General features: G+C 39.3%; 2 protein-coding genes across 3 annotated transcripts; both read right to left on the bottom strand.

The window, feature by feature from the left end:
• Positions 1-3,362: 3,362 nt before the first annotated feature.
• Positions 3,363-7,703, bottom strand: LOC122723990. Its single transcript, XM_043958136.1, has 2 exons — positions 4,544-7,703; positions 3,363-4,472 (listed from the first exon to the last, which is right to left on the bottom strand). The coding sequence occupies exon 2, from the start codon at positions 4,083-4,085 to the stop codon at positions 3,363-3,365; it is 723 nt and encodes a 240-aa protein (XP_043814071.1). The 5' UTR covers positions 4,086-4,472; positions 4,544-7,703.
• Positions 7,704-8,539: 836 nt separating this feature from the next.
• Positions 8,540-17,562, bottom strand: LOC110619664 (probable E3 ubiquitin ligase SUD1). 2 transcript variants are annotated; one of them, XM_021763196.2, is made up of 9 exons: positions 17,015-17,562; positions 15,085-15,777; positions 13,660-14,415; positions 13,357-13,568; positions 12,891-13,253; positions 11,317-11,477; positions 11,062-11,225; positions 10,812-10,958; positions 8,540-9,652 (listed from the first exon to the last, which is right to left on the bottom strand). In XM_021763196.2, the coding sequence occupies exons 1-9, from the start codon at positions 17,372-17,374 to the stop codon at positions 9,146-9,148; spliced, it is 3,363 nt and encodes a 1,120-aa protein (XP_021618888.1). In that variant the 5' UTR covers positions 17,375-17,562; the 3' UTR covers positions 8,540-9,145. The 2 variants fall into 2 exon arrangements, with proteins under 2 accessions (XP_021618888.1, XP_021618889.1); XM_021763197.2 differs by having other exon boundaries at positions 11,317-11,474; positions 17,015-17,561.
• Positions 17,563-19,786: the final 2,224 nt, after the last annotated feature.

The raw sequence follows: 19,786 nt of genomic DNA, 5'->3' as shown, positions 1-19,786 counted from the left end.
ACTTAGCAGTCCCTTGGAAGGAGAAGAGCTCCTGATCTACTTGTCAGCCTCAGAGTAAGCAGTCAGCGTAGTGTTGGTAAGAGTAGAAAGGGGAGAGCAGAAACCAGTGTTTTACGTCAGTAAGGTACTTAAAGATGCTAAGATCAGGTACCTGAACATCGAGAAGATGGCATATGCTCTGCTACTGGCAGTTCGAAAGTTTAAGGTTTATTTGGAAAGCCATCAAGGGGTAGTCATGACAGACTAACCGTTGAAGAAAATTCTCCACAGGCCGGAAACATCAGGTCGGATGCTCGCCTTGTCCATCGAAATTAGTCCCTACTGTTTAAAGTACCGACCTCGGACCACCATAAAATCTCAAGCCTTGGCTGATTTCATAGCAGAATGTTCGTTTAGTGAAGAGCGAAGGGAATCGGATCGGTCCTCTTCGGAAGCATTGGGAAATGAGAGAGATGGGCAATCCTCTCAAGAGTTCAGGTGGAAATTGTATGTGGATGGGGCATCAGGCGTTGGGGGCAGTGGCGTGGGAATAATGTTGAGGGGACCTGAAGAATTCAAGGTTTGCTATGCCCTACGCCTAGATTTCAAGGCCTCTAATAATGAGGCAGAGTATGAAGCCCTAATAAATGGAATGCTGGTAGCATGGAGGTAGGGGCAACCGACCTCGAGGTGAATAGTGACTCATAGCTGCTGATCAATCAGATAACAGGGGCATATCAGGCTAGAGACCCTACCATGCAGAACTACCTAGCAAAGACAAAGGCTATAGAAGCCGAGCTCAAGAGTCGAGGAATCGCAGTTAGGTATCAGAGAATACCTCGGGAAGAGAATGAGGAGGCAGACCTGCTCAGCCGATTGTCTAGGGAGGAGCTAGAACAACTCCCCGACAAGGTATACATACAACACATTAGCACACCTGCCTTTGACAAAATGGCCACTGTATTGCAGGTGGGGCAGAGCCAGAGCTGGATGACCCCATACCTAGAATACTTGGAGAAGGAAAAGCTCCCTGAAGACAAGGATGAAGCAAAAAGATAGCAGATCGTGCCGCTAACTACCAAGCAGTAAGGGGAACTTTATACAGAAGGGGGAAATCCAGCCCATGGCTCCGATGTGTGAGCCCGGAGGAAGCAATAAAGATGATGGAAGAGATACACAGGGGAATGTGTGGAGCTCATGAAGGAGCAGGAACGCTAGCGAACAAGATATTCAGGCAGGGATACTACTGGCCCACTGTTAAAAAAGAGGCAGAAGAGTTCGTCCGGAGATGTGATGTATGCCAGAGGTTTGCCAATGCCATCAATGTCCCAGCCACTCCTCAGTCCATCATATCTAGCCCGTGGCCATTCTCACAGTGGGGAATAGACATCCTGGGACCTTTTCCCCAGACCACGGGGCAGAAAAAGTTCGTAGTGGTGGCTGTGGAGTACTTCTCAAAATGGCCAGAGGCGGAGGCAATCACAGCTCGAAAAATGATAGACTTCGTATGGGGCAACATCATCTGCAGATTCGGAATACCAAGGGTACTCATCTCAGATAATGGCAGACAATTCGATTGCAGTGCCTTTAGAGCGTTCACAGCAAACATGGGCATATGGCACAAGTTCTCTTCGGTGGCCCATCCACAAACCAACGGCCAGACAGAGATCACTAACAGAGCTATCCTCCAGGGATTGAAGAAGCGGCTAGATGGGGCGAAGGCGAATTGGGCAGAAGAGCTCAATAGCATCCTGTGGGCACTCCGAACTACCCCCAGAATGTCTACTAAAGAAACGCCTTTTGCACTCGCATTTGGCACGGAAGCTGTGGTTCCAATCGAGCTGCAAGTCCCTACCAATCGAGTCCAATTCAACAGTGAGAGCACCAATGACGACAAGTTAAGAAGTAACCTGGATGCTCTAGAAGAGGTCAGGGAAGAAGCTCAAGTCCGAACTGCCGCTTATCAGCAAAGAGCTGCTCGTTATTACAATCAAAGGGTCAGAGAAAGAAGCCTGAAAGTAGGAGATCTGGCCCTGAGAAACTTGGAAGCTACTGAAAAGAGAGCGGTAGTAGGAAAGTTGGCACCGACCTGGGAAGGTCCCTTCAGAATAGCAAAAGTGGTCAAGCCGGGGGTATATCGAATTGAGGACATGCAAGGAAACCCTGAGCCTCATGCCTGGAATATCCAGCATTTGAAAAGATACTTCCCCTGAGATGTTATCAAATGTAAAAGCTCAATTGTATCCTGATGCATGATAATAAAATAAGACGTTGATTATCGTCCAAACTCTCTATTTGCTATTGCTTACATTTGCTTTCGTGAAAGAAACAAAAAGAAAAATAAAACAGGTACAAAAGCCCAAGACCTCAAGAAGGTACAAGACCGGGATCCCCAAGATCTCCCGGCAATAGAAGACCGGGATCCCCAAGATCTCCTGGCACCTCAAGACCGGAATCCCCAAGATCTCTCAGCACCTCAAGACCGGGATCCCCAAGATCTCCCGGCAACAGAAGACCGGGATCCCCAAAATCTCCCGGCACCTCAACACCGGAATCCCCAAGATCTCCCGGCACCTTAAGACCAGGATCCCCAAGATCTCCTGACACCGAGCCGATAAGGTAAAAGCAGCGTAAAACCAAAAATATTGACCTGGAACACGCAAATACAAGCCCGAAAAAATAAGCAAGAAAGGGGCCGAACTCAGGAAGCTCAAGGGCAAACTGAAGCAACACACCTCTTATGATCCAAAAGGAAACCTGAAGCAGGAGTAGACAAGGCCTCAGCCTCGATCCCTATAAGAACCGAACTGAAGGCTAAAATTCAGCCCTGCTCATCACTCTAAAAGGTACATGACCCTTTTTACTTTGGTTATGTGAAGGTCATACGCCCGAGCTCATATTTATTAAATAATAAAAAGAAAAATGAGGGCGCCCTGTCAATTATTAAAAATCGAGCTGAGGATGACGACCTGATATGGTTGAATCCTGCGAAAGATTAAATAAACATATAGCTTAAAGGTTTTTATCTTTAAGGTAAATCCAGCTCGAGAAAGGCCTGCAGATAGGAAGGTCTTGGGAAGATTGAAAAAATTTATAAGTTAAAAGCTTAGTCAATTGACAAAATTTCGGTTATGACTGGCTTGAGGGCAAAAGAGGAAAAACGGTATAGTTGATTCCTTAGAAAAATTATGAAGCACATGGTTAAGTATTTCATTCTTAATATATATGGCTTAAGTATTTTATCCTTGACATTTTGGATTTTTTTCACAGCATGAGTAGTTCGGTAAAGTCTGAACAGCAAACAAAAATAGAAACAATTCAAACATAGATACAAGTAAAGATCGAATTTCATTAAATAAAGAGAAAAATTACAACTCAATCACCTACTCTACTGAAGGAAAAACAGTCCTTAAGGGACTTACACGCCTAGATACATCGTCACTATCTTTATCTACATTTACATTATCTACAACACTATTTTCTACATTATTATCTACAAAGGGGATAATCTCCTGCCCCTGAGGCCCAACATCTTCATTTCCTGGCTCGGCAACTGCCTCAGAAGGCCCAGCTGCAGTACGAGAAGCTCCTTTGGGCAAAGGTCTGTCGTCCTCCCCGTAAAGCACGTTCTCGCCATCGGAGTCTTCCTCAGCAGCTCGGAGCATGGCCAACGGGGTGGAAGGGTTGTATCTGGCATCCCTCAAGCCTCGGTTGTATCCAGAAACGAACATGCGGAAGCTTTTATTCCATATGGCGGTCTTCATCTCGCCAGAAGCTTTAAACTCCACAAGTCGCTCTTCACAGGCCTCAGCTATCTTGGTTTTAAGCTCCGAAGAGTCCTTATAGCTCTGAAGATGAGCTTCACAGGCCTGCTGGATTTCCCCTTTCAGCTCAGCCGACTCCTTATACTCCCTCAGGCGTTCCTCGCACTCTAGCTGATTCCTATCTTCAGCATGCTTGGCGTCCTCGAGCAAGGCCGCACACCTTTTCTTAAGAACCTCGACCTCCTGGCAGAGATGCTGATTTTGAAGTTTGGATGTCTCTACTGCTAGAGCCAAGTCCTTCTCATTATCGGCCCGCTTGGTCAGCTCTTGCTCGAGGACCATAACCCGAGCCAGGGCCTCTTCTCTTTGAGCCAGCAAGACATTAAAATTTATCTTCAGTGACTCGTGCTGGCGCTGGACCTCCTCCTTCTGACTCAAGGTCTCATCCCTCTCTCGCTGAATATTCTCCAAGGAGGACAGCTGCTTTAAAACTTTGTCACGTTGCTCCTTCGCCTCAGCTGTCCTCCCATCAGCCCTTTTGAGGGCCTCCAACGCAGTGTGTAGCTCTATCTAGAGGGACTTGGAATACTCTCGAGCAGCCACGAGATTACCCCTGGCGTCGCTGGTTACAGACAGGTTCTCCTCCAGGCGTGCCTCCTAAATCCGGTGATCTACAGATTCCCGGAGAGAGTGGTCGCGAGCATCCACCTCCATAAAGAGGCCCATCACCTAGTACGAAGGAAAACAGTTAGAACAAAGAAACAAAGAAAGTCAAAAAGAAAACAAAAGAGATAACTTACCATCAGGAGCATCTCCCTGATTCTATCTCCGAGCTCCCCTCGAGGTCGAAACCGGAACGCTGCCTGCTCCCTAGTGGAACTGGCTAGAAGGCCAGTGAGGGCAAGCAAGCGTGGGTCTGAAGCCTCCGTGATCCCCCCAAACATCCGCTCCCACAAGATCTCCGCTACAACGGCCGCTGGAATTTGGTGAGTAATATCCTCCGCGTTCAGAATGTCGTTGTCAAGAGCAGACAATAGGGGCACCATAGGAGCATCTTTCTTCTTTTCGAGAGAAGGGAGAGCTGGAGCCGGTCTCCTAGAAGCCCGGGATCTCTTTGGGACAGGAGTCGGGGTAGGCGCTTCGGTGGGGGTAGGACGCTTGTCCCCAACCTTCTCCCTGACACTCCCACCATCAACAAGACTGAGCTCCATCCCTTAGGAGTAGGGGCAACCCCGAGAGAGGCCTCCTAGGCACCTTCGCCCGCTGGAATGACCTCCATCCTTTTCTCCGGAGCCCTCTCTTCAACAGCAGAGGTCTCAAACCTCACCTCAGGAACCTCAACAAAAGGAAGGACAGGATCCGTCTTCGCCAGCTCGGTGCTTTCAGCTGACCTAGAAGCCACTCTCGGAACCTTTTTCACCCCTTCGGTAGGAGCCCGTGAGGACCTGGGGGCCTGAGCGGATTGAGGAGCCGAGCTCGACCTACTGCGGCTGGATGGTCGGGACGACTTGCTATGTCGGGAGCTCGGTCTAGGAGCCTAAGAGGAAACCGGAGGAGGAGGAGGTCGAGAAGCCGACCTGGAAGAAATGGCTTCGGCCACCCTTTGAGTAGCCTCCCCCATAGATCGCCTAGCCAGGAGGGCATCCAGAGCAGCATTCATGCTCTCCCGGGACAAGGTGAGGTTCTTAGGAGGCTTGATCTGGTCCATTTTCACCTCGGAAGCTGCAAAATCAAAAATCAGAGCCAGTTAGAGTAGCTCTCAACAAAAAATCATATAAACAAGACAAGACAGGTAAATGACATGTGGTACCCACATCCTTGACATCCCGAAGATTAGACGCGAACATACACTTTTCGACGTCATACTTCCTGTCAACGGAAGTCAGTCGAAGGAACCCGACCTGCTCAGTGAGACTCAGCTGAGGCAGATCGTTACAGCCTAAGAAAATATCCTCCCAGGTGAGATCGACATCCCAACCCAACCCCGTCTCTTTCTTCAATTCCGCCATCACGAAACCCTCCATCCAGCCCTTGATGGAGTCCTTATAGCCCGAAAAAATTGACAACCCTCCACGAGGGGCAAAGTAGTAAAATTTCTGGCTCGCCTTAACTAACTTGAAGAAGGCAACGAACAGAAGCACCGTGGGTGTAAACTCCCAGCTCAGACACATAGACTCAAAGGAAGACATGAAAAGAATAGAGTTAGGGGTCAACATTCGAGGGGTAATCTCGAAATATCGGAAGACCTCAATGAAGAAAGGAGAGAAAGGGAAGGATAAACCATATTCCCTTTGTTTTACAAAGAATACTAGATTCATATCCTTCTGAGGATCTATCAGACCGGGGGGAGAAGGATCAGGAAGAACGATCCTCTCATTCTAGAGAGAGGCCCAGATATGAAAAAAGGGGGTATCCAGGTATTCCCTAGAAATGAAGTTTCTAATGTTGGACGGGATAACGATAGACTTCAGGTCGACGACATCGGGGAGACTAGAGCTATCCATGGTGGGAGAAAAGACGTACCTGGAAGACAGTTAGGGCAAACGAGCGGAGGAAAGCGAAGAGAGCAAAGGACAAAATAAGCAACTCGCACAGGGAGCAAAGGAAAGCAAGAGCTTGATGAAGACGGAGAGAATTCAAAATTTGAAATGACAGTAAGGTGAACAGATATTCTGAGACAAGATGTACTTAGGCGGCACGGTCATAATGATTCTCGGTATTTACCCCCTCATTAGTCGGGCAATAACTGATGAGAAGGTAAAGGGGCAATTGATGACCACTGGATTTCTTCACCCCGGTCTAAGGCCAGGCCCATGAAGACAGCCCATAATCTGAAGACTTCTAAGTCTCTTGCAAGAGCCAAGTCCAGCCCGCTCAGTTGTAGGACCGGGCTCCACCTAGATTCCTCAATCCAGTGGGCCCAGCCTTTTCGGCCCAATGATCAGGCCTCTTCTAGGCTCAACCTTAACCCCATCTTCCAGCCCGGCCCAGAAGAAGGAAAGTGGCCAGCCCATCCGACTGGTAGGTCTACTCACATGCGTGCCAGGGGAAAATTAAGTGGCCGTTACGCATGTAGCAGGAATCTGATATTCTCGTACGTCCAAATCTGTATGGCAGAGACAGGTGGCCCAATGGAAATAAGGCCGGTACACGTCATTGACAGAGGAAGGAAAAGAATAAAAGGGGAGGGTCACTTTCCTTTCAGACTAAGCTTTTTCTAAGTCCGTAGAACTCTTTTAAAACCCTATTTTCTGGATCTCAGATCATCACGCTCTAATACTACATGTTACCAATTAAAATAAAATTGCTTGAGCAAATGGATTTAATTTTTTCATGCAAACACTAAAACTAAACCCCTCTAATATTTTTTCTCTAAGATTTTTTTTTTTTCCAACTTACCTCCCATTTCTCTCTTTGAAATTTAGGTTATCAAATGCTATAGCTTGGTCCCTTTATATAGGAGCATAAATGGATAAAGAGAGAAAAATCGTCTCCTCATCCAACAAATATTCTAATAGGTACCAGTTGGTCATTTCCTAATATTAACAACTCAAATGCAAGTGTCAAAATTTATCTTCTTCCACTCCATAGTTTGCTTAATTAAGTAAACTAATCAAGTTAGCAAAACAAGTTTACTTCCTGACGATGTGCAAATTTGTTGCCAGAGTTTGTAATAAAAGGAGAGTGTTTAATTCAGAGGACATAGAGATAAGAGGACGTCAAGGCAGGAGAGAAGGTGGCTGTAAAAGACGTCAAGATGGAGAGAGAAGATAGAAACTGTTCCATCCACGTTTGATGGCGAGGGAGTAGCGACCCTAGTTTTGTTTAACAGAAAAGTCATTTGAATATTGAGGAAACGTTTTTATTTTTGAATATTTTTCGATATGAATTAAGAAACAAAACAGAAAAGTCATTTGAATATTGAGGAAACGTTTTTATTTTTGAATATTTTTCAATATGAATTAAGAATTGAATTAAGAATTAAAACAGTCGAATATAAAATTTTTTAAATTTATTTAAATGCACTAACTATCAAATTAAATCTGTAAATACAAAACACAAATCGCGAGCTGTTTAACAGTTTTAAAAAAATTTAGCCATTAATGAAAGACTTTTGCAAATATTTTAGTCGGGAACATGATTTTGGGCTTACGCCATCCGACATATAGCACATGAAGAGTCATTCATTAGCCATGCTTAAAGAGGCGTTGATTTCAACCTTGATACATCTTTAATTTACATCTTAATTATTATTTTACTATACAATCTTAAATTATAGAGAAATAAAAAAAGCAGAGTTATTATTAAATATTATAAAGTGATCTAATATTTTTATAATTGAATTTATTAAGAAAATGTAAATGAATAAAGAATAATATTTGTATATAGTATAAAGATTAATATTTGTATACAAATTGTAACAGAGTCTAATAATTATAATAAATATATGAGATAAAAATGTCCAGAACTTCATGTTTTTTTTTATAATTTGGCAAAGCTCACACCTAAATTTTTTAATGCAACATGCCAAGTTCACACGAACTCTTCTTTATTTTTTAATAACTCATAATAGCTTGGCATAATTCAGCTTTAGTCAAAATAAATTAATCTGGCTACCAACACAAAAAAATTAAATAAATAAACTTTATAATTCAAAATTAAAAATATAGACTATAATCATAAAATTTTGGATATTTCCATCCAATAGAGCATTATAATATAAATATATTATTAATATTAGCACATAATAAATATATAATTATATTCAGAACATCTAATATATGTTAAAAAAATTAAAAAAAAAAAAATCAGTTCTCAATTTAGTTCCGGTGCATGTCCAGTACAATTTTGAAACAGTTCCAATTTGATTCTCAATGAAGAACCAAAACAGTAAAACAAACTCAGTTCGATATGATACTTAACAATTCAATATGGTTCTTCAACTAGATACGGAGCCCCAAGAATCATGCACACTTCTAGACACGAACTATTATGCATAGATATGATAGTGAGATCATAGTGTTCCCCATTCAAAAAGCAGGGCACTCGAAATGCAAGGTGATGTTTTAATCAAATACCCTATAAAAGCTTTATCTACCCAACATTCTATTTTTCACTACAAGAATTTGTGGAAGTTTTGAAGGAAGCCTACAAAAGGACTAATATGTACAAAAGCTGTTGAAAATCATATGAGAAATACCTGCAGAATTCTTGCAACCACCAACTTTAGTCTTCCATTCTTAACTACTAATTTAACACGTATATTATATGCACAAAATACCCAACTTTGAAGTTATGAGCACATATTGAGTCTCCCGATCGCATGTTCAATTAACATCTCCAAGGGTTCACAGAACCTCAATCAGATTAGAACTCCTACAAACCTGTTTGTTTCATCTGTCTCATGCACCCTGTTGATGAACTCGCCTTAGCCTCATCCCTACATCAGCTTCTTGATTGTTTAGTATCAAATCAGTGCCTTGCAAATTCGAATTTCGCACTTCAGAGGAAATTTCTGTGTCCTTTTGCTTCTCTTCAATATTTTCTCCAAAATTATGAAGCCTACGACCAATGAGATAGCGATCGTCGCGTATGGAGTTGTGAAGGTTGGTGAACCAAACATGGAACCTTTTAGCGCAGAAGCACAATGCACTTAAACAGAGACATCCCAACCAGGCAAACCGGTACACAGCAGAGTTTACTACTAATGGGTACCCAAGCACAGGAAACAACCCTCTTGCCAATACATAAGGTACACATAGTGCCGTTAGCAGCTTCATTATTATGGGGAATACAATCTCTCGTAGGACCCAAAGGCCTTGTAGCCTAGAGAAACCATCTTCTCTTACCCTTTCAAATTTTATCCGCCAACCTTCATCCACAAGTGGCATCATATGATCCAACATAACCTGTTCGAACATAAAATTGTAACACTAAATTAGAAAAAAAGGGGTTTCTCAAACCAAATTGTATTTTTAATCTTGCCCAAAATTCCACATGCAAATCAAAACCAAAGAAAATACTTGGATGCTCTATAAGATAGAAGTTCAGCATCTATTATATTATTGAGACTTTGTCACACATGTTCCACACACATTCCACTGGACCAGCATAAGGAACCTTATGTTCATCACATTCATCAATTCTACATGACTAGAACAACTTTCTTTCTAGAACCAAAACTAATGGGTTGGAAACTTGAGTGAATTGGTAAAAACCAAAAGTTTGTTATGCATAATCAAAAGAAAAACAGAAAAGGGTAACCACCATATAATTTCCCGCATATCCAACTTCATACTGTTAGAATTCTAGAAGGAAAATGATTAAAAATGAAGGCACTTTATATGCTATTTCATTTGCCCCCATCATTTTAATTTTCAGGTATAGCTATGAACTTACTTGGATCTCATCATCTCAGTACCCACTACAGCACAACCATTAGAATTTGAAAAATGTTCATGTACAGCTATATAATATCTGAACTACACAATATGTGTATATATTAAAAAGCTTTCTTTACAATAACGATAATAAAAAAAAATATTTTTCTTTTTCTTTTCAAAAAATAATAGTATTTTTACTTACCAACCATTTCAACAAAAAAGAATAAAAGAAGAATTTCTTTTTTGGAAACTTATGGAAAGAAAAATAGAAAGAAGTATTTTTCTAATCGATAATTCAAGGATATTAACAAATATAACTAGTGCTAATTGCTTATTAGTTATTAGAGGCTCCATCCGTGTGTAAATTACTCAACTTATTAAATTTACTAGTCATGATTTTAAAAAATGTTAAAGTTCAATGGTCATAATCCACAAAATTAGAAGGTTTGGCCAAAATTGAAACAGTGGGCAAACTTATAGAAATTTTATTGCTCATTTAACCAATTCTAAAAAGCCGATTCACGGGGTCACATCAATACTATTTTCAGGCTGTGATAGTGTCAGTAGAAGTGCCATTACCAACTAAGAATGGTTAAAAGTTGCGGATCTGGCTGTGAGCATCTAAGCAAAATTTTATGGTAAATTTATGATTCAAGTTAAAAACGCAACAAATTTGGCAACTCACCAGCCTGGTCCAAATCTTAAGAAAGATAAGTCCCAATGCCCAGTCCTGATACAGGAGGAAAACTGGGCTTTCGTCCACAGGCACCCTCATAGGCACAATCACCAGAAGCTCAAATAGAAGTCCAATTAATACTGGAATGACAAAAATCTAGACCACAACAGCAATAGAAAGTCAGGTTAGAGAAGTTGCTAGAAGAAGAAATAACTTCCAATGAAGAGACTCAACAAGTTATAAATAGAATCACTCATACCCATATTGATAACAGTGCAGTGCTTTTAAGAACAATGGCACACCATTTCCAGATTTGGCTAAGCAAAACAGTCACCCTATTTGTTCTAATATGTTCAATGGAATATCTGGCTCCAGCTAAAGCAGTCCAAATGACATAGCTTCCGATTATGAAAGCATAGAGATCTAAGGAAATGTACAAAGCAAATTAAATCATCACTTCTTATCTCACATATATGATGCATAAGAACTACCCAAATTCAATCAACCACATTACCATTGCATTTAATGCCATGAGTTATTGGGAGAAGAGGAACGGCATTGAAAAGGGCACGCCCAAGTGATATCGGTACAACTATCAAGGCTGAGTTAAAGACAAGTAAAGTCATCCAAGCTACAACCAGCAAGAGGACAATGCGAAGAACAAAGCTGTACCTGCTAAACACCAACTCTAAATATTAGGCGGAAACAGCACCATTCTTGAACTACTAACGATAATTAAGAGCAGGACCTAATGGAAAATGAATGACAGGGAAAATAAAATTTAAGTGTCGAGAGTGTGTGCATTATGTGTGCATATATGCACATATACGTCACGCTATTATTGGGCATAAAGCCATACGACTTTTCTCCAATCACAAAGTCCTTGCCATAAGGAAAATTTTATGGAACTGTGATCAGACCAGCTGTCTGCTCTATGGTAGAACTGGATGCTTGGCAGCAAAAACAGCATGTGCTGAAGCTAAAATAAGAGATAGAAATGTGAATATACAAGAATTAATCAGAATTTTAAAAAATGAATAAATACTATTCAGTTCCCATGGTTTAATGAAACTAACTCCTTAGTTCCTCTATTTTCAAAAATACATTAATTAGTCCCTTTTTTTAAACCCTCAACTATTAGTCACTCATGTTAACTGTATGGCTAAATAATGTGAATTTGAAATGTGGAGACTGAATAGTTGTGATTTTGAAATTGCAAAGGTTGAATAGTAGTGCTTTCAAATTGCATGATTAATTAGATAAGGACACATTTTAGTCATTTCATACATTATAACAACTTAAACAAAACAAGAACTAAATAGTAACTATTTGAAAAAAATAAGGACTAACAAATGTATTTTTAAAAAATAAAGGGACTAAATAGTTAATTTCATTAAACCACAGGACTAGATAGTAATTTTCCCTTAAAAAGTACATTCAGCAGCAGGTGGAGGTTGCAGCATTAAGGACAAATTGAGGGAGGTTAGGATGATATGCTTGGTCCATAACAAATCTAAACATATAGATGTACTGACCCAAAAGCAAGTGGATTGGAAGTGGTAAGAGGAGGAAAACTAGACCTAAAATGCGATGGATTGAAGTGATAAAAAGAGCTTAATATCAACATTTTTTGTGAAGTATGACCTCAAAAGGTTGAACGGGGGCAAAAATTACATATTTCAATTCCAACTAAACTAGAACTGAACGTTGGTTCAATTGAATTGAATTGGATTGAACAATACATGCTAGCGGCAGGAAGTGGAGATATCATGAGAAAACAAAGCAACAACTAGGCAGCGGTAATTAGAATACTCTTAGACAAGCACTAGGATAATAGATTTCCTTATTCCAATTTTAGCTAAAATGTTGACAACAAATAATATTAATTACAAAAATAAGAAATAGAAAGAAATAAAACAGAGATAAATAATAAACATTACTGATAAGATAAAGTCAAACTGATAAAGCTGCTAATCCCTTGCCCCTTCCTCCTCCACACACAAACGCATTGTAAAAAGGAAAAAGAAGTGATAATCAATGGACAATGATGTAATCCAGATAAACTCAAATGCTTAAAATAATACATACTCTGAATCAGATTGTTCCTCACTATCATACTCCTCAGCATTAGAGTTTTCTCTGGCAAGAAGACCTCTATTGGGATCATCAGCAGCGGCAATTGCCACCAAAGCTTGATCCTGTGCACCTAGCGGCACTGCTGGAAGTCTGTCTTGTCTTCCTGGCTCTGGATTTACATTGTCCTGGCCACCATTGTCCTCAGGTCTGGGCAGCAAATAATCCGTTAAACCAAGTGCCCAGCCAACTACTGTAAACCAATAGCGAAGGAGGCACTTGATTGTGGTCCGCAATTTAAAATGCTCAATGGCAAATGGAATGCATATTTGGAAAAGAAGCATGTCAGCTGGTATCTCAGTAAACGGATCAGACACCCTGTAAGAGATGTGGATCCAAATGTCAGAGAATACAAAGAAAAAATATGAAAAAAAGTGATGAATCAGCATAAGGCAGGCATAAGCATATGATCAATGCTCACGATATATCCAGAGGAAAAATGGAGGGTGCCATCCGCATCGCAAGTTTGACAGGTAAAAATACCAGCATCACAATTAAACTTCCATACACAGCAACAGACAACAAAACCCTGCGGGCATGCTTGTGCACAGGATCATCAATTAAATCACGGAATGGGTTATAGTTTGGATCGGCTGGATCTCGAAGAAAATAAAGAACTCCCTGACGTAAAACCTACAGACAGAAGTAAAAGATAAACTATTAATTTAATCCCACCACGTATTTACAGAAATTTCCTTTGTGATAAGGTTGTTAAGAAAGATACCCCTCGAAGAAGACTGACAAAGATGCTTATTTGTAACATGTAGACAATTCCTACGACCCAATGAACCAATGAGCAAGCTAAAGGAGAAACTGAAAAGAATTGAACTCTTTGAGCCATGGACTTCCCAAACATCCTTATAGTACAAACATCCAACCACCATCCACACATCAAAGGAAATACGCCAAGCTCAATAACCAGAAGAAAGGCAACCTTAATCATTGTCATCAAATGCCTCATTGCTGCCAGGGACTGTCTGAAAAGTGATGGAATTGTTTCTGCTATAGAAGCAATACCATAAAATCTCCCTGTGGTCAAAGGCTCGCCCTTTGTGTATCTAATCAATGCAACAATACCAAGGTAGAAGAAGACAAGAGAAAATATGAACATGTATCCAATAGCAAGAGTTGCAACATCAGAAAGCCGTGATATGCCAATGTTTGTCCCTTTTAAGAGATCTGCCGACAGAGGAGTGCTTGTGTTCTTTGAGATATCATTTAGTCCGCTAGCATTTACTTTTAACATATCTGCAACCTGACCAAAAAGTCCACCATCTTGGCCTTCAGATGTCAAATTCACAACAGCAGCTAATGTATAATTTGCTATAGAAAGGGCGGTATCTGTCAGTGGCATAACTGTTGACAACAATGGACCACTTGCAGAAGAGAAAAGCCATGACACGTAGTAGAGTATAATTCGTCCTAACGAAAAGGGCAAGAATATTACAACACCAAGGAATATCATATTGCTAGCCAGAACCTGCAGATAAATAAAGCCAGAATGAATGCACTCTCTAAAAAATGTAAACGAGAGGTGGAACTTTATAAATTTCTTTTCACCTTATTCAACTAAACATCGAAAGAGCAAAAGAAGCCACCCATCACCACAGAGAGAAAAAATAGACAGGGAGAGAGAGAGAAAGAGAGAGAGAGAGAGAGAGAGAGAGAGAGAGAGAGGATTTCTTGCATAGTAGATATCAGTGCTCTGATAAATGGAATAGAGCAACCAGTGGGACTAGTCAAACCAGAACCAGACCAATGATTGGCTTGGTGCAGTTCAGTTTGGTTTTTTAATTTTTTTAAATTTTACATGAAAAATTACTGATATTTTAATTTTCAAAAACCATTTAATCATGCTTAATATTTTTTTTTTGGCAAAAACACAGGAGGCAATGAGAAATGCATTTGGAAAAAAAATATTATAAGAAAACAATAAAACTGAGAATGCATGTCTGATGTCCCAGCAAAAGGGACAGAAGTACCAGGAGAAGAAGCATAGAGTTCTGATTCAGATTTAATGAATGATGAAAAGGAAGGTCAAATGCCTAACATGTTAACAGTATCATCGACAAAACACGATTGTGCTAAAATTTTCAACATCTATCCCAGGACTCCCAGCAAAAGATAACAGGAGAGAAATTATACTCACAGTGAATGCATTTTCAACTAAATGGAATACAGGACCCTGCATGCCAACAAGTTCATCAAAGGGGACATCCTCTGCACCATCAGCATCATCTAAACCATCAAATATTTGTTCAACATGAGCCTCAAGACGAGCTGCCTGCATCTCCCACCGAACAGCAACATTCTCCGCATTTCTTCGGATTATTTGACCAGCCCCAGCAACTCCTTGTCCTCCACCAGCATCTTCAGCATTTGCCTCACCAGCAAAATTTCTATTAGCTTGTCCAGGTGGCCGTCTTGCAGCACGAGCACCATTTCTGTCACCTTCATCCTCTCTCTCAGCATCCTGGCCTCCAAGCTCCCTTAAATGCCTAAAGTAATCTCTTAATGAAGTAGCCCCAAGAAAAATGAAGACGATGCTAGCAGAAAGTAGAAAGCCATGCAGACAATCAGTAAGAATAACTGTAGTAGTGATATGACTTAAAAATAATCTCTGAGCTTCACCAAAACTCCTCACAAAAGCCAAACGCCATATCCAAAATGTTAGGAAAGGTATAATGAGGAGCCAAACAGACAGTACAAAACTGAGGCGCAAAAAGAATTGCAGAACATGGCAGGTCTTCAATGCCATCCCAACTACAAACTCCTGAAAAGGAAGCCTTGCTGGGGCATTCTCAGCATAAACAGGAGAGAAAGAGAATGCATACTTGCAAACCTGAAAAAAAGGAAAGATGCCACCAAAATTAAATAAATACAGAAGTGCCACAAAAATTATATAAATACGTCTGTAATTGCATACAGGTATGATTGGAAGCTCAAAGGATTACAAAGCTGTAAAAACACAATGCAGCTCACTAGATAAACTGACGACTGCCCAACTGCAGACAAGGTCTTCTTTTACACTCCCTCTGTCCCACACAAATAAGCTGGTATTACTTCTTTTACCCGTCCCAAATTATAGGCTAATTTCCTATTTGAAATAGTATTTATGAATTAGCTTCCTAATATATCTCCTATTTGGAATAGTATTTATGAATTAGCTTCCTAATATACTCTACTAAATATGCATTGGAAAAATAAAAGTTATTAGTGCCAAGAATAATTTCATAATAGAGAAATATAAGTGGGGAGCATATTAGGAAAGATAAAATAAATTTTATTGCTTTAACTACATTAACTATATTTTTTTAATCCATATGAAAATGATTATAGACTTATCTTAGTGGGAAGGACGGAATGATCTTTAAATAATAATAATAATAACAATAATAATAATAATAATAATAATAATAATAATAATAACAACAGAAGAAAAGCACCAGCAGTCTGACTAAAGGCAACAAGATCATTTGTATGTGGCACTGATCTCTTTCCTTAAACCATGAGTAACATGAAAAATCCACATTCATATTTACAGACCAAAAACCATGGCTTTCACATATCCAGTTCACATGCTACTTCTCTTTAACATAAAAGTAAGGGCATCTTCATCTGGCGTCATCCACTTCATCCGTTCTATTAAAACTTTAATTCCAAAAATATGAGCTAGAACTTTAAAATTACTATGAGGGTTGTATAGCCATCCAAAACACCTTCTGGCACCTACCAGATCGTCTTATCTTAGTTACAAGGTATCTTGATACAACCAAATGCCATATCTTTGAGTATTATAAAACATAGTACAAAGCATTAGACAGAAGCAATAAAGGAAACCATTTTCCCCAATACAAAACAGGCCCAAGAAAACGGAAGAGTAATTCACAGCTCCCAAAGCTTCTATGCTGGCTTCAATAAGAACGCCGAAAATAAAAGAACGTCAAAATTAAAACTTATTCGATCAACTTTGATCATGATAACACCATTCAAATCCACAGCAACCGTTTCTGGTAAAATTTGTAAAATCCCCAAATCAACAAATCCATCTATTCATATGCAAACAAATTAACAAGTACCTCGCACTGGCGAGCGTTGCTGTGATTAAGCCACTGCAGTAGGCAATCCTGGTGCACGAACTTGATACTTCCGCTACAGGCGCACGGATACCGTAAAGGATTCTCCGCATCACCCGGGTTCCTACAGATCCGGCACACATCCTCCTCCTCGTCATCGTCCTCATACCTCGACGACGATGCAGCCGCCGAAGCCGACACAGACGACGACGACGAAGCTCCATTACTTTCATCCTTTTCGATCAAATCACGATTCGTCGCAGTAAAGCTTGAGGAAGACGAGGATAGAGACAGCGGTCTTATAGAGTCGCTAGATTCTCCGTCACTCGGTGGTGGTGGCGCCGCCGCGGAGGCGATCTCCATCAGGAAATGTTAAATTTCAGAGGAAGGAGCACAGCGAGTCGGGCGCGGATCGACTCAATGAGATCAGAAAACGAATTGGGATTTTGGAGAAGGGAACAGCACCGGATCGAAAGGCAACACGGGATTCATTAAGTTTGCGCACGTGGTCCCATCGGAGTATCAGATTTTATGGTGACAGTTGCCTCCTTGTGATGATAAAATGGCGGTCGGTTTCTAGAAGACGATTGATGACGTGGATTTTTGTTTATTGGTGCTTCCTGGTTCTGTAATAATATTACTAAAATCCAACCATCCAGTAAAACTTGTAGAATCCTATTTTGCACAAGTTTTTTTTTTTTCCTAATATATCCGATTTCGCAATCATCAAACCTATTAAATATGTAAAATATCCCCTCTTAAATAATGTCTTTTTTTATTAAATTATATTTGAATTACTGAATTTTAATATAATTAACACATTAATTTTTTTATTTTTAAAATTTAATACTTAAATTTTTATATTTTTACTCTATTTAAATATATTTTATTTTAAAATTTATTAAAAAAATAATTTAAATTTCATAAACGGTCTTATTATACATCAAAAGACTTATTTTATTTCTTTTTTATTGTCTATTTTTTCTATGAATTCAAACCATTTCATTTTTCTCATCAATTTTACCGATGAGATGCATCACATTTTCTTATGTTACATGAAGTTGAGGAAGCATGGAACCATCTATATTTATCAAGTCTTTATGATATCAACAAGGAACCCACTTGTCCGTCTCCTTTTATCTTCAATTTTGAACAAATTTTGCTGAATGAAGAAGACACGAGAGAGCTTATATTTGCAAAATCTTTGAACTTCAACCCAGATGTCATGCTTGAGTAATATATCACCAGCATTTATTTATCCTTTTGTCCATTGTTTGATTTCTTTTGGAAAACTATCACTTTGCAGTATATATGTGATGAAGTTCTCTGTAACCAGAGTAGAGAAGCCAGGGAGATGGGTTCTCTATTCTCATGTATATAAGAGTGGAATGAGATTTTATTCATGGTTTTATTGAGGATGCTTGGATTCAGTGTATTTGAGAATCCATCACGCAATAAGGTTGCTGTGCATCAACAAAGGCTACATATCTCCCAGCCTTCTATATGTTTTTGTTGTGGTTTGTATATTGTCAACTAGAAAAAATAGGGAGAAGAAGATGAAGAGAATGAAAGAAAATGAAATAAGTCCTTTGATTAGGGTTATAATCGAACCGAATCAAGACAAACTGAGTTTTGATAAGTTCAGACTCAATTAGAAAATAAATTTAAAAATTTGAGTTCGAACTCGATTTTGACTCGAGTTTCATTTATAAGTTTAAGCTTGATTCATAAAATAAATATTAAACTCAAATTCGATTCGAACTCGATTCCTAATAAGCTCATTTATTACATTAACGAGTCAACTCAAACTCCATTCAAAAAGTTCGAATTTGAGTTCATTTAGGTTCAAATTTGAGTTCATTTAGGTTCGAATTTGATTTCGATTATATTATAAACAAGCTTAATATAATTCAAATTCATTTAAATTAAAATAATATTTAAATTATAAGACCATTAAAAGACTTTTAAATTAAATTTTTTTATTTAATTGAAGTCTTTCAAAACCAAAAGTAATGAAAAAGAATGTAGAAAGATTGTCATTTTATAGAGAAGTTACAATCCTCCATATTCCTTCAACTTTCGATGTGGAATTGGTGTTGGCGAACAAGTATGCTCACACGAGCTTGTTCGCAAATCTGTTCACGAGTTAGCTCACGAGCTTTGTTCATAAACTTGAAAATGAGCCGAACTCACGAGTCTAAACGAGTCGAATGCTAGTAAACTCAAACTCAGCTCGTCTATTAAATGAGCCTAAAAAGTGAGCTCGAGTTCGACTCGTTTAGAAAATAAATCGAGCCCGATCGAGTTTTTATCGAACCAAGTCTCAAATAGCTCACCAACAGTTTAATTCGTTTACACTCCTACTTTTAATGTATAATAAAGGTGTGTATAGAATTTAAATTATTTCTCTCTCATGTTTCACATATTTTAGGACGAAAGGGCTTTCGGTTTGAACGGAATAAAAATATATGAGTTTAAGTATTCAGTTTTATAAATAGAGAGACTGATTTATTAATTCTATCAAAATTTAAGGATTAAAATGTAATTTATCCTAATAATTTTTAACATATAAAGTTTGCCTTTAAACCATCCAAATAAGAGTATAAATAAATTAAATTATTAGTATTTATTTAAAATTCGACTCAATAAAAAATTTATCGGATTCGTCTCATTTTTTAAATGAGTCGAGTTCAAACTCAATTTTTAAGAGTTTGAGTTTAATAATATTTGATTAGTTAATACTCGCAAACCGGTTAATTAAGAGGATTATAAATT

This window comes from Manihot esculenta, chromosome 7 (genome assembly GCF_001659605.2).
Source record: "Manihot esculenta cultivar AM560-2 chromosome 7, M.esculenta_v8, whole genome shotgun sequence".
Classification (NCBI taxonomy): domain Eukaryota; kingdom Viridiplantae; phylum Streptophyta; class Magnoliopsida; order Malpighiales; family Euphorbiaceae; genus Manihot; species Manihot esculenta.
The sequence above is the reverse complement of the archived record's forward strand: the minus strand, read 5'-3'. Positions and strand labels throughout refer to the sequence as shown.

Bases quoted from the DNA above. Each gene is read 5' to 3' on its own strand.
- LOC122723990 (XM_043958136.1), bottom strand. From the start codon at position 4,085: ATGGTCCTCGAGCAAGAGCTGACCAAGCGGGCCGATAATGAGAAGGAC.
- LOC110619664 (XM_021763196.2), bottom strand. From the start codon at position 17,374: ATGGAGATCGCCTCCGCGGCGGCGCCACCACCACCGAGTGACGGAGAA. The intron at 11,478-12,890 runs GTATGTATTATT...GTTGGTGTTTAG, and splicing joins GAGGAACAATCTGATTCAGA to CAGGTACAGCTTTGTTCTTC. The intron at 10,959-11,061 runs GTATGAGTGATT...GTTGTGGTCTAG, and splicing joins CTGCACTGTTATCAATATGG to ATTTTTGTCATTCCAGTATT.